This window comes from Halichoerus grypus, chromosome 12, assembly GCF_964656455.1.
Source record: "Halichoerus grypus chromosome 12, mHalGry1.hap1.1, whole genome shotgun sequence".
Classification (NCBI taxonomy): Eukaryota; Metazoa; Chordata; class Mammalia; order Carnivora; family Phocidae; genus Halichoerus; species Halichoerus grypus.
The window spans coordinates 2,251,901-2,279,215 of NC_135723.1; the positions used below are offsets into that span (position 1 = coordinate 2,251,901).

General features: G+C 54.1%; 1 protein-coding gene across 1 annotated transcript in view; it reads right to left on the reverse strand.

The window, feature by feature from the left end:
- Positions 1–27,315, reverse strand: part of PKD1L1 (polycystin 1 like 1, transient receptor potential channel interacting) — a 105,886-nt gene that overhangs the window by 49,371 nt on the left and 29,200 nt on the right. The window contains exons 14-28 of the mRNA XM_078059866.1: positions 26,595–26,771; positions 25,730–25,807; positions 24,319–24,461; positions 23,137–23,257; positions 20,537–20,648; positions 17,593–17,788; positions 16,831–16,887; positions 10,776–10,988; positions 9,542–9,784; positions 7,944–8,054; positions 7,696–7,850; positions 6,412–6,512; positions 3,073–3,265; positions 2,526–2,609; positions 628–835 (exon numbers count right to left, since the gene is read on the reverse strand). Coding sequence (XP_077915992.1) covers positions 628–835; positions 2,526–2,609; positions 3,073–3,265; positions 6,412–6,512; positions 7,696–7,850; positions 7,944–8,054; positions 9,542–9,784; positions 10,776–10,988; positions 16,831–16,887; positions 17,593–17,788; positions 20,537–20,648; positions 23,137–23,257; positions 24,319–24,461; positions 25,730–25,807; positions 26,595–26,771 — 2,192 coding nt within the window. The remainder of the gene's footprint in view (positions 1–627; positions 836–2,525; positions 2,610–3,072; positions 3,266–6,411; positions 6,513–7,695; positions 7,851–7,943; positions 8,055–9,541; positions 9,785–10,775; positions 10,989–16,830; positions 16,888–17,592; positions 17,789–20,536; positions 20,649–23,136; positions 23,258–24,318; positions 24,462–25,729; positions 25,808–26,594; positions 26,772–27,315) is intronic.

Consider the following 27,315-nt stretch of genomic DNA (forward strand, 5'->3'; position numbering starts at 1 on the left):
ATGAGGCACCCTGCAGACCCACATTCTCAGCCGCATGGGGCTCGCCACTCCCCAGTGGGGCAGCTTCAGTGGCCCAGAAACATGCGATCAATCGTTCATTTAAGGAAGTGCCTTATTTATTTCCAGTTTTAAAAATCCTTCCCCATCGCAAAGCACATATTTTCTTCGAGAGGTTTCTAAATTTTGTTTTAATCTGTAAGTCTCCAGTCTTGTGGAGCTGCTTTGGGGTGTAATGTGAAGTAGAGGTTTAATAGTGCTTTTTTCCACAGGAAAAGCCACGGTCCCTGAATATCTTGTGGAGTGGCCCCTGCTCCTCCCGTGGGGCCGCCCCGGTGATGCCCATCTGCCCCATGTATCTGTCGGTCCTTCTGCCTCACGTGGGGCTGGACGTGCGGGCTGCTCTCCACGGAGAAGGTGGAGAGAGACAAAGGTTCGAGGGGGCGGCCCTGAGGGCGGGGAGGGCTCGCACGGGTGTGCACGAGGTGGGAGAGGAGCCCCCACTCTGGATGGAGGAACATGGGGCAGCTGGGAAGGCCAGTCTCCACACGGGGTGTGTCTGGGGCCGTCACTCCCACCATCCACAGCCTTGCACACCACAAAGTGCGAGTCCCGGGATGACCCGCTCACCTTGGCACTACAGCGGGCAGGAGACCGGAAGCCCGTGTCCACGACGACCGCATACAGCTGGTGGCCGGGGGGAGCATCTTCTTGCAGAAAAATGTGACCAGCTTTCTTCTTCTCGTGACGATCTACACGTCTGCTTTTAGTAACCAGAAGTGCATAAAGAATCGTAAAAACCACCACCAAAATACTGGGAAGCAGGTTCTCCGGGTGGCTGTAAATGAAAGGAGGGGAATAAATGGTAAATTATGAAAATAAACCGTCAGGCAAAGACTAACCAACGCCCCCCCGCTGGCTCACGCTCACACACTCACACACACTCACACACACAGAGGCCCCTGCTGGTCTTCACCGATATGTTTGTAAATGCCTGTCTGTCTTGTAACTGGGAGGAGAAAGTAGATCTTACGGGGAAGGAGGCCAAGAAGGGGAGGGTGGAGGGCATGGCGTGGCCTCTGCCGTCCCCACGTTAGGATGGGTCTGAGCCCCCAGGGGAGGAGCGGCTGGAGGCTGACTCAGGAGCAGGGACTCGGACAGAGGCGCCCAGTGACAGACCAGCTTCCGCATCTGAAGCCTGTGTGGTGCTGCCACTCACGGCCTCTGAGGAGCTTTCCTGATGAAACGTGACAAGAACACCGATCTCACTGCTCAGATGAAGACTCAGGAGTACGATGTCTGTAAAATGCATGGACATGTGGGCATAATGGACGCTGCCTCCCTCCTGGCGACCATGTCTATCTGCCCCATCCCTCCCGCCCTGCGTGCTTGGGCTGCCTGCTCCCCACCGCACCTGGCCCTCACCTCCTGCTCCCAGGGACCATGGCTGCCCGGGGTGGGGGTCACCAAACCCTCCAGGCCCACAGAGTGGGGTCCACTTCGAGTCACTAGTGCCAGGACCCTAACCTGGAGTCTTACGGGACTCTGATGGGTTTCAAAGGGCAGGCAGGTGCTCTGCAAGGATGCTGTCCTCCCAGAATGCACCTGCCCCTGCCTGACTCGAGGTGTTGCCTTTTATCTGGGCGTCCCAAGGGCTGTCCCTCTCCTGACGGCTTGTCCCCCACCCGTCACATCTGAAACCACAGCTGTCCTGAGCCCCACTCACTGGGTCCCTGGTGTCAGTAATCCACTTACTGGTCTACAAAGCAATCAACTCTTTGATGATCGATTAAATAATAGGGTACGGGGTAGAGTTCCCCATTACATCAACATAAGAGAGACCCAACGCACACCAGGAAATGCAGACCCAGCCACGGATGTTCATTCAGCAAACACACACTCCGCCTGCTGGGACCAAGCCCGGTCGGTGCTCCGTGTGGGTGACCGGGCGGAGGGCTCCTGCCCGCACAAGCGCACCCCTACTAACCCACAGTCCAGAATCCAAATACACCTGTTCCAGGTAAAACGATGGGCCACAGAAATAAGCTTGAGTTGAAATCTATTATCTAAAATGGGACACTTTGGGGGCGCCCGGCTGGCTCAGTCTGAGGAGCATATGACTCTTGATCTCGGGGTCGTGAGTCCGAGCCCCATGCTGGGTGTAGAGATGACTTAAATAAATAAATAAACTTTAAAAATAATAGTAATATGATAAAATGGGACGCTTTTGAAGAGAAAGAGGGAGCTATGAATATGCATAAATCAGGATGGGCAGACCACTGTGTCCTCACTGACGAGAATGAGCGAGTGAGCGCCGACTGACCAGGTTCATGGTGAGCCAAAGCTGAGCTCGACGGAAAGTATGCTGACTTACTCGTGTTTTTACATCTCCTGTCTGCGGATGTAGGTACAGACAGAGAAGATTCCAAAATGCAAAACAGTAACAGGTGACATGGGTTTCTGGCATCTGCGGGATGACACATGGGCATCCCGCGTGATCCCACTGTGATCTAGAAAGCGAACCTCACCTCTGCCACTTGGAAACGTCACTCACTGAAAAACTGGCGTTCAGGTTTCTTCTTGCGACAGAGACCGGCGCAAGGCGGTCGTAGCTAGGAGGGAGACGCGGGTTAGGACGCCAAACATGTGCTGCGAGTCTACAGTGTCACGTACATGGGTTAACAGAGGGGCAGAAAGGGTGACAGGTTCTAGTAAGTATAACTTCGTGCAGACGGCTCAGTGTCCACACGTGCGTGGTCCGGCTCAGCCCAGAGGCCGGCGGGCGTAAGCCCAGCCCCACTGTGGGCGGATGTGCGGCCACCAACCAGACGCCCACCAGCGCGGTTCAGCAGACATCGGGGGACACCTACTGCAGCTGTCACCTCAGGGGTGAGCCCTGAAAAGCCAGACCCTGCTCTCCTAGAGGCTGCAGACGGGGAGGGGCACACACACCAGGTCCTGTCGCCGTTTGCACAGGGACCACGGCCAGGGAGGCTCAAGCACCCGGCCCCGCGCGGAAGAAGATGCAGCCAGCCCCTCGAAGTCTCGAGTGCGTCTTCCACAGCACGTCTGTACCTGCAGGTCACTTTTTCTGGAGACGCCCCTGGCTGTGCAGAGAAGCTTGCAGACTTCCACGCCCTTGCTTCCCAGAAGAGGCACTGGACCCACTGGAAACGCACCGTGTAGTTCACTGCCGGCGCGAAGTATTTGTTCGGAGGGCTTCTGTCATAGTCAGCGTCTAGTAAGGATAAATATCCCAAGCTGGTGTCTAAAAAGAGAAAAAATAAATACACCTGAAGTCTGCAGAGAGGCATAATGCATTCCCAGGCGGCCAGAGCAGTGGGCAGTGGGGCAGGGAGAGGCCGTCTGGAGCCTCCTCTCCCAGGGCATGCAAACTGCGAGCCAAATGGGTCCAGGCAGGCTCCCCGCTGCCGATTTTCATGGGGGCTGGCAGAGTGTTGGATATGTTTGCCTATATTCCGGTCCCTCTGGACACCCGGAATGGGCCAGCCCCCCGCCCGGGAGACACAGGACCCGGGAGGCAGCTTCCCCAGCTCCACACACCCCTTCCTGCTTCTCCTTGGCCCGTCAGCCAGCTGCCAGTCCTGGGTCTGCAGCGGTCCCCAGAAGGACAACGCAGTGGCCGTGTGTCGTTAGCCTATCACTTGGGGGTAACTTTTTATGTTTAGAAGTAAAAATATTTAACATTCCATTTATTTAAAATTTCTCCCTAAGACTTTTTTTTTTTGCTTTTTTTTATTATGTTATGTTAATCACCATACATTACATCATTAGTTTTAGATATAGTGTTCCATGATTCATTGTTTGTGCATAACACCCAGTGCTCCATGCAGAACGTGCCCTCCCCAATACCCATCACCAGGCTAACCCATCCTCCCACCCCCCTCCCCTCTAGAACCCTCAGTTTGTTTCTCAGAGTCCATCGTCTCTCATGGTTCATCTACCCCTCCGATTTCCCCCCCTTCATTCTTCCCCTCCTGCTATCTTCTTCTTTTTTTTTTTTTAACATATAATGTATTATTTGCTTCAGAGGTACAGATCTGTGACTCAACAGACTAAGACTTTTTTTTAAGATTTATTTATTTATTTGAGAGAGAGGTGGGGGGGCAGAGGCAGAGGGAGAGAGAATCTCCAGCAGACTCCCCTGAGAGCAGAGCCCAAAGCGGGACTCAATCCCACGACCCTGAGATCACGACCTGAGCCAAAATCAAGACTTGGGACACTCAACTGACCGAGCCACCCAGGCATCCCTTTCCCCTAAGACTTTTAATAAGCGATGTTGTGACAATTAGCTACTAACCACTTATAAAAATAGGAAATGAGATCTGTATCTCACCTACAGTGATAAGCACCAATCAGAGATCTAAATGTAAACACACGTGGAACTGGGCAGACACACAAAGAAAACATAAATGTGAATGATTTTCTCTCATAACCTGGGCATAAGGAATGAATTTCTAATAAGGACTCAATCTAAGAGTAATTTTTAAAAAGTTGATAAATACTATTTTTTACAAAAAGCTTTTGCAAAGCAAAACAGCCCAATAAAAACAAAGTTGGAAACTCTCGGAGTCAAGAAAAAATAAACCCAAGAGAGAAATGGATGTATATGAAGAATTCACCAAAAAAAAAGTAGGTAATGACCTTTAAATGTATGAAAAAATGCTCAAATCCCAACATAAATTGCATATTAAAACTACCATTTCTCAAATATCCATCTGGCAAAATTCAAACTCTTGAAAACAGTCTGTTGGCAAAGCTGTGGGGAAACAGGCCCTGTGCTCGTAGTGGGGGGGCATGGAGTTTGGCAATATTTACGGAAACTGCACACACGTTTACCGTTCGACCCTAGAATACTGCATCTAGACACTTCCTATGCCCCTGAGTATCTACATTTTTAATAAGGCTTAGACATTTGAGCAATAGAAATGTCTCACATATTTTTAAAAAATTAGATAAAAACAAATGGAGATCAGGGGTGCCCGGCTGGCTCAGTCGGTGGGACCTGTGACTCTGGATCTCCGGGTTGTGAGTTCGAGCCCCATGCTGGGGGGTTAGAGATAACTTAAAAATAAAAAAATCTTAAAAACAAACAAACAAACAGAAAAAGCAAATGGAGAACAGTAACCCTTCATGTAAACATATTTAGAAAAAACAATAAACCCAACAGTCCATAAAACTGTCAACAGAAGTCCACACCGAAAAGAACTAATTCGAGTAATTTTCGACCGTGTACTCTTAGGACAATGTATTCTAAGAAAGTAAAGTAAAACCTGACAAAAAGAAAGGGGTGGCTAAGCGTCTGCCTTCGGCTCAGGTCATGATCTCAGGGTCCTGGAATCGAGTCCTGCGTTGGGCTCCCTGCTCAGCGGGGACCCAGCTTGAAGATACTCTCTACCTCTGCCTCTCCCCCTGCTCATATTCTCTCTCTCAAATAAGTAAATAAATAAAATCTTAAAAAAAATAAATTGCCATTGAGAATCTGAATTTGATAACAGATTTGTCCATTTTAAAAAGAAACCAAGAGCTCAGAGAGACCGGTTCTCAGAGGAAAAGAGTCACATCCCACACAAATGTGGAGACAGGAGACGGGGCATCAGCCAGAAGCCAATCCCCGAGCGAGGACCACAGCCTGCAGAATCAGCCCGACCTGTGTGTTTACGCCGTGTGGACCCCTGAAGCGCGCTACCCGTTTCTTGCCCTTGGGGGAGAACAGAGACCCCAGTGAGGGCCAGGAGGGGCCCGGGAGCTGCAGGGAGGCCCTCGAGTCAGGCCCCTGACGCTGGGTGGCAGAATGGCAAACGAGAGAGGCAAACACAGATGCCAGAGGAGCAGCCAGCAGGCAGATCTCGGGGCTCGGGGAAGGTCCACCAAACTGGCCAAAATGGAGTGTTGATGCGGTGCAGAGGTGACCGCGGTCAGGCTGCGCCGAGATGGGCCACCTGCTCTGACGCGGCTTCCTGTCTCCACCACGAGTGAAGAAAGACACCGCTATCCGTGCATCCCTTCTAACAGCTCTTGTCATCAATGAACAACTACAAATTATGGGCACCTGGGGGGCGCAGTTGGTCAAGCGTCCGACTCTTGGTTTCGACTCAGGTTGTGTTTGGCTCAGGTCGTGGGATCGAGCCCCACGTCTGACTCTTGGTTTCGACTCAGGTTGTGATTGGCTCAGGTCGTGGGATCGAGCCCCACATCCGACTCTTGGTTTCGGCTCAGGTCGTGGGATCGAGCCCCACGTCGGGCTCCGCGCTCAGTGCATTTGCTTCAGATTCTTTCTCTCTCCCTCTGCCCCTCCCGGCTCAAACTCGATCTCTCTCTCTCTCTCTCTCAAATAAATAAATAAAATCTGTAACAAAATAAAAATAAACATATGGAACCTTGTCCACTGACCTCTCAGAGGACCAGCAGGTGCATACACATGCACCGTCTGCTCATCCCAGGCGTAGACCTTCCTCACGAGAAAATCAGAAGGAGTAGGTTTCTCAGAGAACCTAGGATGGAAAAACAATGCAACAGTGTCTAGTTCTGTTTTGCTTTTTCCTCCCAAAGACCTTAGTCATAGGATTTTGAGCAAACACCCTGTTGACGACAAGGACACAGGCCGGGACTCCACGGCGCCACTGGGCTTTCGATAAGAGCCACACAACACTGTCCCTCCTCACTCATTACAGAAGAAAACCTTCAGTCCGAAACATGAATGGCACAGCCTGTGGGAATAACACAGTACCGCTCTGCACACTTGGGAAGGCGGGCGCTGAGGCAGATGCACCTGCTGGTCCTAGTTACCTCCTTGCAGTAACTGCGAGCAGCCAGAACAGGAGGACGGGGGACAGTGAGCCCCACGCGGTCACTGAGAACCTGGTCAGAACCAACTGACCTTTTTATCTGCGTGACCTAAAGAATTAAGGGAAAACCCAAAGGAGAAAAGAGATGTGCTCCCGATAACGGTTCGGCTCATGTGGCAGGAGAAGGGTGGAGCCAACCATACACAGGGAGACCACGGTGCACGCGGTGTAGACATCCCCCTGCAGAAGGCCATGTGGCTGAGGGCCCCACCCGAGCAGGGCAGTGGGACAGAGGGAGGACCCAGCCTGCGGGGAGGAGAGATGGTCTGACAGAACCTGGGCCCATCCAGACGGACCACGAACTCCCAAAGCCGGGGGCTTCCACTGACACTGTCAATGCAGGATTCCAAAAACCTTCCCAGGTGGCCATTTATTTAGTGCTCCCTTGTGATCTGTTCATGAAATGGGCTACCCAAGCCTCACAAACCCAACATCGTTGAGAAACAGGGTTCATTTATCGAGTCTCCTCTGACACATCATCTGAACACATTTTTTTCTTTAAAAAAAAAAAAATAGAATTCTGACCCAGGTCTATACTGGGAGAGAGCACTGGATTCCGATGAGGCCCCTGTGTTATCCCCGACACTCAGGTGTTTCTTACTCTAACAAGCTCAGCGGGCAAGAATCCAATCTCAGGGAAACAAAGCAGGAAGCTTACTCCCCAAGCAAGTGTCTGTGTCCCATAATTTCGTTAGACCACGAGCCTCAGGACTGCGTGGAAAGTGAATTTCACTCCCTGGTTTTCACGAGATGTTCACGATTATCATGACTCATGTTGTCCTTCTTGTTGCCATCTGGATCCCATGGTGGCGGTCCCCCCACAACACACCTTACCAGCACCATGACCGGGAAAGCTCTCAAAACAGGCCTAGAAAAGTCTATCCTTATGTGCAGAGATTCCTGGGGGTTTGCAGAATGCCCGATGAACTGATGAACATTCACTCTATCCCGGAGCAGCACAAACGTCATCTTAGTTCTATTTTCCTGTCCCCAAATGGAAAGCAAGGTCAGCAAAGGCAGGAAAAGCCAGCCAGTGTGGTCTGCATGAACTCAAGGCAGCTTGGAAAGACCCCTCACCAGGGCATCCTCCTCCCCGAACTCCACGGTCATGGGCTCCCTCAGCCGCCACCTGCTGATGGGTCTCCTGCTGGAGCAGCTGAACAGGGACGGGGCGACCACCTGGCCAATCTGCGGAGACAGGAGTGCCTAGGAGCAGTGGGGCCAGCAATCACACCCCTCCCGTGGGCCATGCTGGGCACCTGACGGTAGGGGGCAGCGTGGAAAAACGCGGCTCCTTTAGCTGGTTAGAATGGCAGGATTGGGGGACGCCATGCTGCCCTTGGATGATCACTCTCACTACCTTGATAATTTTTAGTCTCTAAAGCAGTTTTGTTTTGTTTTGTTTTTAACTGATGGGGGAGGGGCAGAAGGAGAGAGAATCCCAAGCAGCCTCCCCACTGACTGTGGAGGCTGATGCAGGGCAAGATCTCAGGACCATGAGATCACAACCTGAGCCTAAATCAGGAGTCAGATGCTTAACAAACAGCCACTCAGGTGCCCCGGTAATCTTGCTATTTACTTGGAAAGCTCATACAAAAGAAAGAGCGGCAGATCATAGACAATCAGGAAGCGACAGAAAGGGGTCCAGAACACCTCCACTCAGAGAGCCCGTCTGGGGACGCCACATCTGAACCATCTCTCTGTGCCAGCGACGTACACGGCACACGATGCATGTTCTGCGTTTTTTGCATAAGAGCTTCCAAAGTCACTAAAATTCTCCGGCTGACATCATTAACTGGCTATTTATAGATGATCATGATTCATTTAAATCACCAGTGAGCTGGGCCCCCGTTGAACATTCAGGTACAACGCTATTTGGGTTATCATGAACCATGTTGTTTTGAATAAATGAAGCTACCCATCTTGCTCTGAGTAAGTCTGCTCATCTCCTCTGTAGATTCCTGCAAGTACAGCGGCAGGTCCGGCGTCTGAAGCATCTCGGGAGCGCTGCTCGGGAGCACACACCTCGGACGCCCGCTCGCTGCACCTCCACACAGGTGAGTCTCTTTAAACAACTGCACTGCTGTGCGCTAAAAAATCATTTTCATTTCTCTTTCCTTACTGCTCGTTAGTCTGATTTTCATATGCAGGTTAACCATTTCTATTTCTATTTCCCTAAATAATAAAAGGTCAATGTTTTATAAGATGAGCATTTGTTAGCAAAAGAAGCTGCCCATCATTAATTGGTGCATTCATCCATCAGACATCATCAGGTACTTGAGCCAGGCTGGGGGGTGTGGAACACACAGAAAATGCCGGGCTCTGCCCTCCCATCTCCCTGCCATTCCTGGGGTCCTTCAGATGGTTTCTTTCTTTCTTTCTTTTTTTTTTTAAGATTTTATTTATTTATTTGAGAGAGAAAAAGAGAGAGAGGGAGAGCACATGCAGGAGGAGAGGCAGAGGGAGAGGGCGAAGCAGACTCCCCTGCTGAGCAGAGAGCCTGATGCGGGGCTCGATCCCAGGACCCTGAGGTCATGGCCTGAGCTGAAGGCAGATGCTCAACTGACTGAGCCACCCAGGTGCCCACCACCCTGGTCCCTTCTTCCTCATCGAAGCATCATTACTGCACACTGGAGGTGGTCACTGGAAGGGGCTGGTCACCCGCCACATCGTACCTGACCAGGAGCCTGGCCCCCTGGGTACGGGCTCTTCTTGAAGAGCACGAGGCGGCTCACGTAGCATGGGCTCTGTGTTTCCGCCCCTGTAGGACTCTGTCCGGCCAGCTCTGCAGGGAAGTGCACCTGGACAGAGCCCAGGCCCTGCACGCAGCTCCGCAGGTCGCGATGAAGAAGCATGTGGAACTCCATCTGCCCAGTGCTGACGTGGAGCTGATGCTCCCTGTTTGCAGAGAGGCCATCCTGAAACGAAGCCCGGAGAGTCAAACGTTCCCAGTGCAGATGAGTAAGTTGTCTGGGATCCGGAACCAGGGGCGAGGCGGCAAATAATGGGAAAGACGGCCCATCTCAGCGTGGTTGGGATTCACGGGCCCCAGCAACTATTTTGATATAAAGCTATAAATGCCCAATAACAGTAAGACGTAAACTGCTTTCTTTGGTTTTGACATCTTCCTGTGATCTTACTCATTTTGCAACAAGTGTGATACTTCGGTTATATTTCTTACAGCTTCTTAGCCCATCCAGAAGGAGCCTGAACACCCCGTGGACTTGGCAGTGGACCTAAGCCCCGCGCCGTGGGGGTCAGCGAGGGCAAATATAAGGATGTGTAGAGCACGCATGCAGAGTTGCTAATCCTGGTCGCTATTACGAGATTCAGCTTGAGCTTTTGTTTATTTTCTGATTTCCCAAATGTAAGGTAAACCAGTGGGTCTGGACAGGAGGGCAGATAAATGAGTAGGAGAGGAGAGACAGAGCCTGTCTATTAACTTACTGCTCCTTAAAAGTGTTGGCCATTTCTTACGGGGAAAAACCCAGTAAATTCCAATTTCCCATAGTTACTGCAGCAGAAACAAACTTGGGTGGATTTTTCTGTAGTTGAATATCAGAGGGTTGCTCTTTACACTAATGCACATTAGAAATCCTTTGCATTACTTCTCTTCACTCCTCAAGAAGCAGAAAGTGTGCTAAGAAATGCTGGTTCTAAGTCCAGCACTGCCCCAGACATCCCAGAAGGAAATCTCCCAAAACACGGAAGGATGGAGCAGAGAAACATTTCACAGGAACATGAATAGATTCACATGAAACACTTGAAATTCAACACCCAAATTTCCAAGGACCCCGCGACCACCCAGAACCATCACCATAGTACTTCCGAAACCAATTCTATTTTTGGTTTCTAGAAGCAGTTACCAGAGGAGATGGCTGCTACCCGTGGAGAGAAAGTCGGGCTTACCAACAAGAGATCTGAGATGACCTTAATCCCCTCTTCTTGCAGATAGCCCGCAGTCCTCGGTTTGTCCTGGTCATATGCTTCCAAGACTTCGGACACCAGCAGGATGAGCTCAAGCCTTGGCCCCTCATCCACCGCGAGCCTCCCCGACAGTGGGCTCTGAGCCAGGAGTGCCCGGGCGGCTTTGAGGATGAGAGCCGCGCTCGTAAAGCTTAACTGCAGGAAAAGAGAAGGCAAACGGAGACTCTCCCCATACCTGCCTCTTCCATCGCTGCTGGAAATAAAGAAACAGCACCATGGCTCGAGAGGGCGGGGTTCGAGCCCGGATTTGGAGTCTAGCGGATTCTTGGCCTACGCCACTGGTGCCAATTTCTACTCTGGTCTTCAGTCTCCTGACCCACGAAACAACCACAGAAAATAAAGGTCTCTGATGGCCGTTTATGTTAAGACGCTACTTGCTTTGAACCCAACAACCGCTTCACAAACCCTGAAATGGGCCCCACCGCCTCCTACAGGCGTCTGGAGCGCACAGACCCTCCTACGGTTCCCAAAGAACCAAGGCTTCTCCCTGCAATGCCCTTACTCTGCACCTGCTGGCAAAATCCTACTCCTCTCTTTTCCTTAACCCTTAACAGGGACCATTTTCGGACCCACACGGAAGTAGAGAGAATAATACAGTGCTATGACAGGCCCCCTCCCAGCTGTGACCTACTCATCGCAGTAGATGTTCTATCCCTCCTTGGACTTCTTTTTTTTTTTTTTTTAAGATTTATTTATTTATTTATTTATTTATTTGAGAGAGAGAGAGAGAGAACAGGAGCAAGAGCAGCAGAGGCAGAGGGAGACTCTTAAGCAGGTTCCATGCCCAGCGTGGAGCCCAACACGGGGCTCGATCTCACAATCCTGAGATCATGACCTGAGCCGAAATCAGGAGTCAGATGCTTTGCTGACGGAGCCCCCAGGTGCCCCTCCCTCCTTGGACTTCTGAAACAATATTTAAACGCAAATCTCAGGTATTATTTCTACCCACCAACACGTCAGTATGTATTGCTGACAGATGAGAACTCTTTCTAAAGACATGCCCATGAGCTCACGGTCACCTCGAGCAAGATGAATCATGATTCTTCCCACTTATCTTTTAAAAACAATTTCAAACGTCTGCCATGTGAAGTGCTCTGCATCAGCACCTTTCTGGAACACTCTGTCATCCTCGTCATTACAGGACCTGGCATGTTTATCGAAGCATATGTGTTCCCACATGCGGCTTCACTCATCGGTGCCCGAAAGACAGGACTAAATGATCTGCTTTGTGCCTTAGCAGGTCCCGGGAATTGCTAATAAATGCACATCGATGAGATGAAATTAAGATCCCACTATCTGGCAGTCATGCTTGTTTAACCAAAACGGTAATGTTTTGGAAATAACTCCCTGCAATGAAACCCTGTTCGCCAGCAGTAAAATTAAGCTACTCTGGAAATACACTGATGCCGCTGTTAAAGGCAGCCTACCCAAAGGGACTTATCATCCAAATGGAAAGAAGAATCTCTTACTTGAACTCAAACAAACGCTTTAAGGAATACATCATGGCCGCTTTTCCCACCGGACGTTTTTCAACCCAAACGATCGGAAATGTTTTCTGGAAATGACAGGCATGCTCAGGTTTGTGCACCGCTGAGCCAAGGGCCGTGGCAGACCCTGGAGCGTGCAGACGTGTGAGGGAGACCGAGGCAGAGAGGTCTGGCTTCCAACAGGTGCACCCTCCTGACCCGGAGGGGGGTAATTCCATCCCTGGGAGCCCGGAGCCCAGGAGTGGCCTCGGGACGGGACCTCCCGGGGGACGTGACAGGGTGAGCGGTGGCACCTCCAGGCAACACTGTCGACAAGTGGTGCCCCTTCTCCACGCCCTCCTCCAGCCTGGAAGCCAGAGGGGAGCACGAGCTGAAAGGAGCCTCGTCCCTGCACCGCCCCGGGAAGCCCACCTACTAAACACCTGCGTGTGTGGTGGGGACAGACGTGGGTCTGGTCGGGTCGCCGACACGCCAGGGCTGGTCCGTTATTGACCCAATCCAGTCTGAGATGGAAGACAGACAAGCAGAAAGGAACCGTGAGTCGCAGGCGCTAGAGCGCCCAGACGCAGTCACGCGCGGGTTTGTCCAGAGAAAGGGGACTCTGGCTGCCGGGCTCTGGAGCCCTCAGAGCAGGGGGCGTTTGAACCTCGCCTGGAGGAGAAACCAGTGCTAGTGTGAGTGGGAGCTCTTCAGGCTGAGGGAGAACACGCTGTCTCAGGGATACGAGAGATGTTCAGGGACGGGAGCATGGCAGGTGGCCGTGGGGAAGGTGCCAGGTGACGGCAGAGGGGCTGGAGACGGGTCAAGCGCAGGGGTGAGGCGGGGGAGAACTGATGTCCTCGAGCTGCTGGGAAGTCACCAATGCTTTAAAGGCAGCCAGGGTCACCGGCTGATGGACGGCTCCGGCACTCGTGTGGGGATGTGGCCGGCCTTCCCGCCCAGGTGTGTCTGCTGCCGTGGAGCAGTTCAAGGTGGTGAGGATGCGAGTCGGGCAGGAGGGAGGGGAACAGGGTGCAGGGCCGTCCACGTCGTCACTCGTTCTGTCTGCGGTGCTGGGCTGGCGTCACGGCCGCCGTTATGGGGTGCACAGAACAGAAGGGCCCTGAGGGCGTGGAGGAATGTCCTGGCGAGGGGGGGCAGGGAGCACAGTCAGGAGCAGGGAGCTCAGTCGGGAGCAGGGAGCACAGTCGGGAGGCAGGGAGCACAGTCGGAGAAGCAGGGAGCACAGTCGGGGGGCAGGGAGCACAGTCAGAGGCAGGGAGCTCAGTCGGGGAGGCAGGGAGCACAGTCGGGAGCAGGGAGCACAGTCGGGAGAGGGAGCACAGATTGGGGGCAGGGAGCACAGTCAGAGAGACAGGGAGCACAGTCGGGGGCAGGGAGCTCAGTCGGGGGGCAGGGAGCACAGTCGGGGTATAGGGAGCAGAGTTGGGGGGCAGGGAGCACAGTCGGGGCAGGGAGCTCAGTCGGGGGGAGGTCAGTCGGGGGGGCAGGGAACACCATCAGAGAGGCAGGGAGCACATTTGGAGGTCAGGGAGCACAGTCGGGGGGCAGGGAGCACAGTCAGAGAGACAGGGAGCACAGTCGGGGGCAGGGAGCTCAATCGGGAGCAGCGAGCACAGTTGGGAGGCAGGGAGCACAGTTGGAGAAGCAGGGAGCACAGTCGGGAGAGGGAGCACAGTCGGGGGCAGGGAGCACAGTCAGAGAGACAGGGAGCACAGTCGGGGGCAGGGAGCACAGTCGGGAGCAGGGAGCACAGTCGGGAGAGGGAGCACAGTCGGGGGCAGGGAGCACAGTCGGGAGAGGGAGCACAGTCGGGGGCAGGGAGCACAGTCAGAGAGACAGGGAGCACAGTCGGGGGCAGGGAGCACAGTCGGGAGCAGGGAGCACAGTCGGGAGAGGGAGCACAGTCGGGGGCAGGGAGCACAGTCGGGAGAGGGAGCACAGTCGGGGGCAGGGAGCACAGTCGGGGGCAGGGAGCACAGTCGGGAGAGGGAGCACAGTCGGGGGCAGGGAGCACAATCGGGAGCAGGGAGCACAGTCGGGAGAGGGAGCACAGTCGGGGGGCAGGGAGCACAGTCGGGGGGCAGGGAGCACAGTCAGGGGGGCAGGGAGTTCAGTCGGGGGCAGGGAGCACAGTTGGGAGGCAGGAAGCACAGTCGGGGGACAGGGAGCACAGTCGGGGGTCAGGGAGCACATTTGGGGGCAGGGAGCACAGTTGGGGGGTCAGGGAGCACAGTCGGGGGGTCAGGGAGCACGGTCGGACACAGCCAGATGGTGTGGAATGAGAAGGGTCGTCTGCGTGGATTGGGGAGTACAGCCGCAGCGGGGACAGAGGTAGGAAGCTTCCAGGTATGTTTCTGAGGAAGAACTGACCAGACTTTACTCACAGGGACAGATGAGGAAGAGAGGGCTTCTTTGGTGGCCCCTGGGCTTGGCGGACTTGGGGGTGGGAGGTGCTGTGCCCTGAGCAGGAAAAGCAGGGGATGACAGACAGGAAGGGGGTGGGGGGAGGGGGAGGAGGATGGGGGAGCACAGACACCAGACACCACCGCGGGGGACCCGTGGGCGGTTGTACTGACGAGTCTGCAACTCCAGGTACAGGGTCGGGGCAGAGACCACAGTGCAGCGTCACCGTCACTGGGATTTAACGGAAAAGGCTGTGAGACCCCCTCCCAGGGAGGAAGTGCAGAGAGAGTGTAGGGCCAGGGACACAGCCCTCGGGCACCCACCAAGCAAAGGGGAAGGGAGGAGCCCACAGTGGTCACAGGCAGAGGCTGTCCCCGGGGTGGTCCTGGTAGGGCAGACTGGGCAGCAGGGCGTCTGCAGGGCTGGGCAGGAGCCGGCTCCGCGTGGAGGTGGGGACGGCAGCCAGATCCTGACCGCTTACCCATGCGTGTGCCGCAGCAGGCAAAGAGCCCACCTTCTGCAGGCTCTGCCCTGTGGAGGGGCACAGAAATGGGGTGGTATCCAGAGGGACTGTAAATAAGTGACATTCTGACCAAGCTGGGGACTGTCCTGCAGAGGAGACATGGAAAAAGCAGCAAAGAGCTCAAGACCGGGAGCCGGGGATTTGACAAGAAAGAAGGGTTGGGGGCACCTGGGTGGCTCAGCCAGTTAAGCTAGGACTCTTGGTTTTGGCTCAGGTCGTGATCTCAGGGTCATGAGATCGAGCCCCATGTCGGGCTCCACGTTCAGTGGGGAGTGTGCTTCAGGTTCTCTTCCTCTGCCCCTCCCCCCATCTCCGCTCTTGCTCTCCGTCTCTCAAAACAACAACAAAAACAAAAAACAGATAGAAGACATGAACAGACATTTCTCCAAAGAAGACATCCAGACGGCTAACAGACACATGAAAAGATGCTCAACATCACTCAGCACCAGGGAAATGCAGATCAAACCTACAAGGAGATACCACCTCACACCTGTCAGAACGGCTAAAATCAACAACACAAGAAACAACAGATGTTGGCGAGGATGCGGAGAAAGGGGACCCCTCATGCCCTGTTGGTGGGAATGCAAGCTGGTGCAGCCACTTTGGCAAACAGTAGGGAGGGTCCTCAAAAAGTTATAAATAGAACTACAATATGATCTAGTAATTCTACTACTGGGTATTTACCCAAAGGACACAACCATACAGATTCGAAGGGGTACATGCACCCCAATGTTTATAGCAGCATTATCAACAATAGCCAAACTATGGAAACAGCCCAGTGTCCACTGACTGAAGAATGGATAACGAAGACGTGCTATATATATATACAATGGAGTATTATTCCACCATCAAAAAAGAATGAATTCTTGCCATTTGCAACGATGTGGATGGAAGTAGAGAGTATTATGCTAGCGAAATGAGTCAGTCAGAGAAAGACAATTATATGATTTCACTTACATGTGGAACTTAAGAAACAAAACAAAAAGCAAAGGGGGAAAAAGAGAGAGAGATAAATGAAGAAACAGACTCTGAACTCTAGAGAACACACTGCTGGTCACCAGAGGGGAGGTGGGTGGGGGATGGGGAAACAGGTGATGGGGAGGAAGGAGGGCACCTGTCGTGATGAGCACGGGGTGATGTAGGGAAGTGTTGAATCACAATATTGTACAGCTGAGACTAAGATTACACTGCATGTTAACTGACTGGAATTTAAATAAAAACTTGAAAACAAAGAAAGAAGCGGGGAGCTGGAAAACCCAGTACCTCGATTAAGAACAGAGAGCGGTCCCCTTACCGGAAGTATCTATAGCACGGATGGTACTGTCAGGATCCATTTCTACGTTGGGGTTTCTAATTTCTGTATTAGGGAAGAAGTTCCTCCCCCGTGATTTGGGACGGGAGATGCTATTCATGTGAATTCTCAGGGCAAGTCCTGGTTCTAATTTAAGTGTCAAAACGTAACCCTGCACTGTAGGTTCTTTGAGAACTGATCGAGTCCTCCCAATTAGGCCAAAAAAAAAAAGGGGGCAGGAAAATAGACTTGGAAAGAAACAGCACTCACCTTATGAGGGAAGCGTAGGAGGTCCCTTAACATGAGAACGGAATCGCTCATTTCTTCCTGACCGGGAGAAACAAGCAAACACACCGGAGGGACAAGTTAGTCACGGAGTTCAGAGCTGCTGCAGACAGCAGTCCCGGGTTTCTGAGCTAAGAACGGGGAGGGACCATCCGCTTGACCTGCCTCCCGGGGCCCCGTGTCCTCTGGGTGTCCGCTGGACACCAGCCTCCCCTGCCCAGCAGGAGTGTGACCGGAGGGGAGGGAGGAGGAAGACAGAGCTCAGGGAAATTTTGGAAAAGGGTGAGAGGTGTCCTGGAGGGAGAAACAGCATGGGTTGGGTATCAAGGTGGCGGAGACAGGAGGCCTGCGCTGAGATGCGGGCGCCCTCTAGTGGCGATGGGGGCAGGAGGCGCAGGCGCCAGTGACCCAGGACGGCGGCATTTGAATGCCACATGCTCATTTCCTTAGAAGCCGCACGTCATCGTACATTTAACTCCGTCATCTCGCTGCTGGCAAGGTGAAGTCAGGCGGGATTCGCATCACTTTACTTAGAGAAACGTGAGCACAATGATCTGCATGCTATCGCTGAGCACAGAGTCTGTTTTACGAACCAACAGCATTTGTTTGTGCAAGTATGAGCTGACGAGAGAGGCCTCGCCGGCTGGCCCTCCGCACCCCATTTCTTCACTGTGTATCATAAGCAAGGCGAGCCAGCCATCCGCGCAGATGCCGACCTCCAGGCACCGGGCCCTCCCCAGCCCGCACCTGATCTGCGAAAGGCAGTCCGCACACAGAAGAAATCAGCGCATCCTGTATTCGTGACCATTGGCCACACGAGGGACTTCTGTCCTCTGCAGCCCAACGAGTCAGGACCCTGGTCATCACGGTGATGTAGTTCCTGACCTCTGTGTAACTGCCCATCAGCTGAAGGGTGGAGAGGTGCTTCAGGCTGGAGTTATAGCTGAAGGAAATCGAAGAGTCACCAGGATTGCTCCAACCCACGGTGAAACTTTCCAGCCTGCCTACGAGCAGAGGAGGGGTACTTGCTAGGGAGAGCTCCGTGGGTGGGTCGGGACAGACAGGGGACGGTCTGTGCAAGAAAAACTCGGAAAAGACACAGTGAAGCAGAACATCAGAATTCCATAAAACCCTTGATCAGAACTAAGACGGGCAGAGCCGCCAAGCAGAATGACAGAGACACTTCGTGGCAAGCAAGGGAGGACAGGGCTGATCTAGACAAAGACGCCACTGTGGCCACAGCGGGCTGGAGGTTCGCAAGGATCCGAACTCACAACCACAGCACGGGGCACACTCAGACCGTACTTGGACACTATGTCATGATCACAGACCACGCACCATGGCCAAGCAGGGCTTGTGCCAGGAATGCAAGAGGAACTCCAGTATGAAAATCAGTCAAGGTAATTACCATAGTAATGGACAAAACCCACATAATCATCTCAATAGATCCAGCAAAGCACTGACAAAATCCATTACCCTTTCATGATAGAAATAGCGCAAATCTAGGAATACAAGGGAACCTCTTCAACCTCAAAAAATACATCCACGGAGAACCTACAGCTAACATGACCCTCAGTGGTGAAAGACAGAATGCTTCCTGGCCTAGACTGGAAGCAAAACCAGGATATGCACACTTCCACCTCTACTCACCAATGAACTGGAAGAGTCTCACCAGGGCAATTAAGTCAGAAAAAAAAAGTTATCCAGGCTGGAAAGGAAGGAGTAAAACTCTTTTGTAGATGGCATGCTCTTCCACACTGAAAAACCCCATAGAATGCACTAAGAAGCTAATAGAACAAATAAATGAGGTTAGCAAGGCTGCAGGATACAAGACCAATCGTATAAACATCAATTGTATATGTACACACTAGCAATAAGAATCCACAAACAGAATTTAAGCAAACAACTCGATTTACAATAGCATTAAGAAGAATAAAATGCTTATAGTTAGACTTAACTGAAGAATTCAATACCTGTACCCTGGAAACTAGAAAACACTGCTGAAAGAAATTAAAATCTAAATAAAGGGAAAACTTTGTTCGTAGATCAGTAGACTTCATATTCTCAAGATGACGATATTCTCAGAGTGATCGACAGACTCAATGCAATCCCTACCACAATCCCAGGGGGCTTTTTGCCAAAATTGACAAAGTAATAACCAGGAGATCCAGAATAACAAAATAATCTTGAAAAAAAAGAACAAAGTTAGTGGGTTCATGGTTCCCAATTTCAAATTTTACTACGAAGCTACAGTAATTAAGACAGTGTGGTACGGGCAGGAAGTCACACAGAGAAGAAGGGGGTAGAATTGAGACTCCACAGCATTTACGGTCAATTGACTTTTGACAAAGGGACTAAGATAATTTATTGGGGAAAGACTGACCTTTTCAACACACAGTGCTGGAAGAACTGGACAGCTCCCTGTGGAAAAATGACCTTGGAGCCTTACCTCACAACACACACACACACACACACACACACACACGTTAGCCCAAAGTGGATCACAGAGCTCAGTGGGAGAGCAGAAACTAGAACTCTCCTAGAAGAAAGCACAGCAATAAATCCTATGGATATACCAAGCAATAAAAGAGAAAATCAGTATGTGGGACTTCATCAAAATCACACACTTCTGTGCTTCAAAGGACACCACGTGGAAGAGAAAATACAAACCACGGACTGGAGAGAAATATTTGCAAATCATGTCTCTGACAAGGGACGTGCTTCCAGAATATGTGAAGAGCTCCTACATCTTCATCAGAAAAAGACAACCCAATTTTTAAACAAACTACGTGAACAGACATTTCTCCAAGCGAGATGGGCAAGCCCATGAAAAGATGCTCTCCACCGTCAGTCATGAGGGAAATGCACGTTTCTGAGGCCCAGCGCACACACCGTTTCAGTGGCACTGGGATGGCTAGAGTGGAAAAGAGAGGTATCAGCAGTGTGGTGTAGACGGAGCCTCGTGGGAATGGTGCAGCCACTCCGGAAAACAGGCTGGCTGCTTCCCCCACATGGTACGCACGGGGTGACCCTATGAGCCAGCAGCACCCTTAGGTATCTACCCAAGAACAACGAAAACACATGTCCACACCTCTGTTCCTAACAGTCCAAAGTGGAAACACATCATCCGCCCGCCAGCTGAGGAAGGGACAAACAGCTCGTAGCGGATCCACAACAGAACATCACAGGAGGGAACGGGGCTGTGATGGCGCCACGACATGGAAGGACCTCAAAGACGCCCCAGCTATTGAGAGGGGCCGGCACAAAGGAGCACGCAGGCTGTGACCCTGTTTGCAGAGATGTCCAGCACCGGCCAATCTGTGGACGGGAGGTAGGCTAGCGGCCGTCTGGGGCTGTGGGGGAAGGAAGGTGACCGCTAACGAGCCCACGGGTTTAGGGGGACAATGGAAATGCTCCAACGCTAGGGCTCAGCATGCGGATCTGTAAGCGCCCTGAAGCCAAGGGACCAACGGCACGCAGACGGCAGCCCAGCCCGGCCTGTGCTTTGCAGGCCCTGACGCACCTGCCCACACTCTGCGCAGATCGGAGTTAGGACTGCGGAACCCTGGCTGTTTCTTTTGCTCACCCCGAGAAGATGGGTCCCCCCACCTGTGGCTGGCCTGGCGGAGACCCCGCTCCCGAGGAGACGCAGGCATGCGTGCGTGAGGGTGTCTCCGTGCGGCTCACTCACGTGTCCTCGTCCAGGCAGAGATTCCCGTGGAAACGGGGCCGCACGGTCACCGTCACGGCGCACGGCGGCGCCCGGGAGCCCGCGCCGTCTGTGATCTCAGTGGACACCGTGACTGGAAGGGAACATGGCAGAGGAGGGTCACGGTGGAGATCAAGCCCCCAGGAACCAGAATCTCTGCGGGGCGGACCTATGGGCCCACGGTGGTGACGTCGCAACACAGCCAGGCACGGGCTCTGAGCGCGAGGCCGCCCCATCCTTGTGGCGAGGCCAGCGCTCCAGCATCCAGGGCCACACAGCAGTGCTGGGCACTGAGCGCCGGAGAGCCGGGGACACAGGAGCGGCCGCGAGGATGCGGCAGAAGGGGCCGCCACGGGCCACGGGAGCCAGGACGTGCTCCGCTCACTCGCTCGCTCGTCCCACCTGCAGGCCCCGGGAGCTAGTGGCGGCAGGACCCCCCCAGTGAACGGGAAACCGGGCCAGTGGGAAACCCCGAGAATGAAACCCACGCTCAGCAACGGAGGCTCAAGGGTAGGAGTAACATTTTAAGCAGCTCCTCAGTGATGTCCAGAAACAGGGCAGGTGCCAGGAGCGTGGCAGCGAACAGCTTTGCTGGGGCCTCAGGATGCAGGCCCGGGGTTTGCGGGGCAGAGACGCGCAGATGCTGCTGCCTGGGGAGGCCGCAGGGCCGGCCGCAGGAACGTGCAGAAGGCGGACCTGGAGCGTGCCAGGGGCATGAAGCATTCTCAACCCGAAACACAAAGCCAAGGACTTGGGACTTAATTTTGAAGGTCGGTGCTTCTCCCGACGTGGCCCCTGGACGCCGGGCCACCCAATCACCACTGCAAACAAATGCTGGGCTCCACCCGCTCCTCCCAGGATTCTGAGCCCGTAGGTGAGGGTGGGCCCCCTTTCCAGCTGTGAGACAGCTGCAGTTGAGCAAGAACGGTGGGGGTTCCACCGCGGATAACACGGGTCCTCCGGCTGGACGCAGAGAGTGCAGAACGCCAGCAGAGCTCAGGCCAGACTCCAACCTGACGCCGAGTCCGTGGGGAACCTTCTCGCACGAGACGGGACAGGATAGGATCTGGTGTCTACCGCACTGATTTATTCTGCTTGTGTTCACCCTCGTATGAATCTGGAAGTCAGATACTCGTAGGCGTCGATCGTCATGGCGTTGACCATTGTAATGCCTCGTGCACACTCTGGGAATGTGCACATCACTCACCCTGACACCGCTCGGTGCCCGTAGCCTGAAATTTGGGTCTACAGATGCACGTTAAGGAACCCTCTCGTCCAACACGGAGCTGAGGCCCCCAACGTCCTATGTGGGCATCTGGCCAGCCCTGCGGTCTGCAGGCCCCTGCGGACAGGGTCCCACACTGCCCTGCAGGCGGGCATCTGGGGAGGGGCCCTGCCGGGCTTCATACCCAACACCAGCAAGTGGGGGGCTTGGCGGGGTGGGGGCGAGCATCCATTTGGAGGAAAATTTCCAGGAGACAGAGGGCATGTGCGGTTTCGCTGTGGAGGAATTTATGATGCAGGCCCATGAAAACCACCTCCGTCCGTCCGTCTGTCCAACCAACGCGCACCGTGCTCAGTGACACACGGTGGACGTGCCCATCCTCACCGATGACAGTGTGCGGCTCGGACGCCCTTGCCCCTTGTCTCTGAGCTGCACCCAGGAGCAGGTGCACGTGCGTCTCACTGGGGGTCAGGCAAGGTTTCATGAAAAAGGAACCTTTCTTGCTAGGCTTCGAGGAGAGGAGAGGTTTAAGGAAACCGAGTGGATGAGCGAGTTCAGACCTCAGGCGGAAATAATCTCAGCTGGCCAGTTCAAAGAAAGTTCTAGATCGGCAACTCCAAGTTGCCTGTCCCTCGGAACCACCCAGCCCTGAGCTTTATTCAACGGGAGTGGGTTCCACGGATGGGGCCACTTTCCTAAACGGCTGTGTCTCTAACGGGCTCAGGGCGGGCAGGCTCCCGGGGTCCGGGAAGCTGTCGGCACGGCAGAGCTGATTTTGTTCTGAGAACAACACATACTAACCCTGCACCCCTTTACCCTGGCCTTTTCTTCGTGGTGGGAGCCCCTTGATTTGGTGCTGTTGACAACCAGTGCAGGATTCACCAGATACCACAAACTTCATTAGTGAATAAGGGACAGGTCGGTCTCAAACATTTAATTCATAAATACAGGATGTGCTTTGGCATTTTGGCATTTACATTATGTTTCAGTTGTAATTTAAGACCTCAGTCGTTAAGCATCTGCCTTCGGCTCAGCTCCTGGGATCTCAGCTCCTGGGATCGAGCCCCGCACTGAGCTCCCTGCTCAGCAGGAAGCCTGCTTCTCCTTCTCCCTCTACCCCTACCCCCTGCTCACGTGCTCTCTCTCTCAAATAAATGTAAATCTTTTTAAAAATTTTTTTAAAAGTAGGTAACCCACCTAATCTAAAAAGCATGAGACTTTTTAAGATAAAGAGATACGAATTTTATTTTCTAGATACACAGTTTTAACATTTTCTCGTTTTTGGAAGCCAGGGGGAAAGGTTTAGAACCGTAAGTGAGCACAGCCAGCCACCCAAAAAAGTCACGGCTTGACTTACTTTTATAATCGTCCAAGGGCTCGCCGGCTGGCAGCACGGAATAATACTGGCTGTCTCTCCCGTGGTACAGACGGCGTTTGGAGGCATTTCCTATCTGATAACTAAATTCGTAACGGAAGTCCTAGGATCCGTTCCACGTGGAGGAAAGAACAGTGTATAGATGAATAAACTGTGAATTACATCCCCAATAAACCCACACCCCTGCAACCTTCACTCCACCCGAGAGCGTCGCATACAGACAGGCAGGGGCGGGTGCTGACATCCCGTGCCCGAATGCGCATGCATGTGGCGTGACCTCTCCCCTCCAGGGCCCCTCTCCTAGAGCCACGAGGACCCCGCACCGTGGCTGCATCTGTCAGACGGGGTTGTGTGCTCTCCCAGCCACAGAGACACAGATCCCTGGGCCTCCTTGGGGTGAAGGGGATACAACAGACTGGGGATTGAGGAGGAGGCGCTCACGTGAATCGCTCTTGGTGTCAGAATAGGGCATTGGAAGAGAGAGAAAGCAAAAAACAGACTCTTCACTACAAGGAACACAGTGAGGGTCACCAGAGGGGAGGGGTGTGGAGATGGGGGAACAGGTGATGGGGATGGAGTGCACCTGTCGTGATGAGCACGGGGTGATGTAGGGAAGTGCTGAATCTGTATTGTGCACCTGAGACTAATACTGCACTGTATGTGAACTACACTGGAATTAAAATTAAAACTTAATAACAGGGATGCCTGGGTAGCTCAGTCAGTGAAGCGTCTGCCTTTGGCTCAGGTCATGATCCCGGGATCCTAGATCGAGCCTGGTGTCAGGGGTCCCTGCTCAGCGGGGAGTCTGCTTCTGCCTCTCCCACTCCCCCTGCTTGTGCTCTCTCTCTCAAATGAATAAATAAAACCTTAAAAAATAAATGAAATGTAATAATAAAAAAAAGAGCAGGGCATTTGCGGCCTGAGGGAGGCCAGGATCGGACCCTCCAGGGATGCACGTGGTGGGTTTCAGAGAGAAGGAGCAAGATCAGGACAGGAGTGGGGCGGTGTGTCCCTGAAAGGGTGGGGAGCAATGTCACGGCACTCTTGCCGCCAAACCCCGGGATGAAGCTTCGCGTCCCACGGCATCTCCCCAGACTGCTGCCACCCCTTGAGGGCGGCCTCTGACCCCAGCCTCTGGAACAGACTCGGGGTGGCCAAGCGTACCGGTCTCCCCGACATGCAGAAGACGCTGAAGACGGTGTGAGCCTCGAGGCCACGATGTGGCTGCACCTGGCAGGCCACGTCCCGCGGAGCCGGATTGAGCGTCACGTACAGCTGAGCTCTCCCCAGTAAGCGGTGCGGGGAAGCTACAGACAGGAGGACGAGGATTAAAACCCACGCTGGAGACAGACAGCAGCATGATTACGTCTTCACAGCACACCCCGGGCGGTTGCCAGGGTGTGGAGCCGGTCATCCCTGCGACTCGCCCTCCGCGGGATTCTGGAGGGCGCAGGACGTGGGCACGCGGCCAAGGAGCCCATCACAAGGTCAAGTCAAAGAGAAGGGGGTGGCTGCTCCATGGCCCGGCCCAGTGTGGGCAGGAACCCCGGGGGGCGAGTGCTGCTGCTGGGGGCAGGGGGCACGGGGAGATGAGTGGGGACACGCGGGGACACCCCGGGCCTCCCGCACAGAGGCTGAGTCTCCCCCACCTGGAAGGAGCGTGACCTGCCTAAGAAAATGGCCCCCAGTCTCGTCACTTGGACAAATAGCGGCAACGGCAGGGAGGGCCAAAGGTTTGCTTTGCCGTGTTTGTGAAAGCAAAAGCAGTGCTGTCTGTCTCGTGCCAAACACAGGGGCCTGGGGCTCCGTCTCTGAACGCACCGCGGACGGGCGGATGGACGTTCGCAGAGCCGTCAGCAGACACAGGGGAAAGGAGAACAAGAGAACAAAGCTCGGGGACCCCACGGGCCCTACTGAGGGGTTTCTCACGGACATCGGCCTCGTGCTTCTCCTGAGAGGAAGGTGACGTGGGAGACAAGCCTAGAAATGCACTAGGGGTTTCAAGTAGCCCAAACATGTGGACTCTGACCCCAACCCCCTGCGCTTATGAACTGTCGGATCGTCTGCGCTTGTCATATGGAACTAAAAACCGCTAGAAATGGGGCAGAAGGTCCAAGACTGCCCCAAAAGGAAGATGTGATTAAGTCATGGAAAGGCCGGAAGCGGGGCGGAGCAGGGCGCCGGGTCAACGTGCGGCTGACGTACACGGACCCCACAAACACCTCCACCTCCCTGGGTTTCACATATGCGTCGGGATTATCAACCAATTCAGGGAAAGAATCAACGTACACGGCTGTCTTGGAGAAATCAAACACACACCCCGTTCCGGGTTTTTTTAAAGGCCAACATCTCAGCCTTTACCGTGACCTGAACACCCACCTGATCCCATAAGGATCAGAAACACAGGAGGAGGTAAGAATGAGCAGTGCGGGATGGTGGGGACGGAGGGAGGGTCAGGACGCTCTGGAACAAGAGCCCGGGAGGTCAGAAGTGGCTGCAATTTCCAGAAAAAATCTGAATATAATGAAAACTCTCATCCTCCCACGCCCCAGGTCCAGCTGAGCGCGTAACGTACCCACAGAGGCTTGCAGGACGTATGTGTCCCCAGGGCTCAGTGAGAATGGCTTTATCGTCACCGTGTGTCCCGTGATACCTGAGGAGAAGGGGCCACAGGGAGAGGGCCATCAGCGGGCTCTGCAGGGCAGGGGGCAGATAGACCCCTCCCATGCTGGCTTCTCCCCTACTCCCGTGGAGCAGGCTTGTTCCTACCTGCAAATGCCCCCAGATGTTTGCCGCCCACCCTCTATACGGAGCTGGAGGCTCCCCTCCAGCCTCCCCTGCCTGAGGGCAGCGACCCTGATCCTGGGTCACACTTGGCTCCCAACAAGAGAACGCTGGCAGGATCTCACGCTGTACCCTTCATGGTGGCTTCCGGGTCCAACCTGGCTCGCTGACACACTGACCTTGTCCACGAGGCATGATTAAGGCATTTCAGAGCGAGTTTTTCGTCTTGAAGACTGTGAACCATTTCTTAAATCTGGGTGTGATTGTTGCCCACTGGTGACTGGGTCCCCTCCTTAGCGGGCAGAGGCTGGCCCCGAAACGCAGGCTGGTGGTCTCAACAGGGAAACCATTATTTCCCGAAATGGGGGCCGGGGCGGGGGGAAGGGGGAGGAGGCAGCCTTCTGACGACAGGGGAGGCCCAGAGCCTCCACCGGGTGCGTCTGCGGGTGTGGCCCCTGGCGGGCTCCAGAGCGCATTCTGCCTTTGATAAGGAGCCTCTGCCTGGGTCCACGGAGGGACACGCACAAGCAGAAAAGGCACGATGACCCCAAGGACTTCTCTATTGAAAGGAAATGTTGCAGAAGAAACAGAGGGGCTGGTCCCCAAACCCTTGTGAACCGGCTGCAACCCCCCGGATCTGAAGAGAGAGCTCCTACCAGAGGAGGTGTAGCCGTGGAAGCGAGCGCGGCCGACCGGGGACTTGGGCCAGTCCACCGCGAGGGTGGGCCTGGCAGCGGCCAGGGGGGCCGAGGGGCCCAGCAGGTTGTCCCCATCCCCGCGGCCCCCGTCAGCACTCGAACTCGGGCCTGCTCCCGGGAGGCTGGCATCGGCCCCTAGGAAGACAAGGCAAGCCCACACAGGGTCAGGGAGTAAGTGCCAACGATCTTCTGAAATATTAAGTCATAGCTGCGCCAGTGTTGCTGGACGTGTCATATCGAAATAATGTCTTCAGCAGCCACCCCCGCTCCAGAGCTGTCCTTTGTCACCGCGTGGTGGGTGGTGCGATGGCCTATCCCCTCCTGCCCATCCTCAATTGCTCAGCAAATACCCTGCTCGCTGAGCCCAGGAGCTGGTCCAGGGCAGATCCGCTCAGCAGAGTGACAGGGGCCCGGCTGCCAGGGCCCAGCACAGCAAGTCAGCCCAGCAAACCAGACGACGCTGGCAGCCTCCAGACTAGGGAGCCAGCTGACCGTGAGCGAAGACAGTCACGGCAGGGCGTGAGGAGGGGTGGGGGGCAGGGGAAGGGGCTGGCTTAGAGCCGGTGGGCCGTGGGCCATGGGCGGGGGGGTCCCCTGGGGGGCGAGGTGCAGACAGAGGCCAGAACGGGCTCTGGAGTGAACACTGGAGAGCGGTTAGAGATGTGGCTGGAGGGGGTGG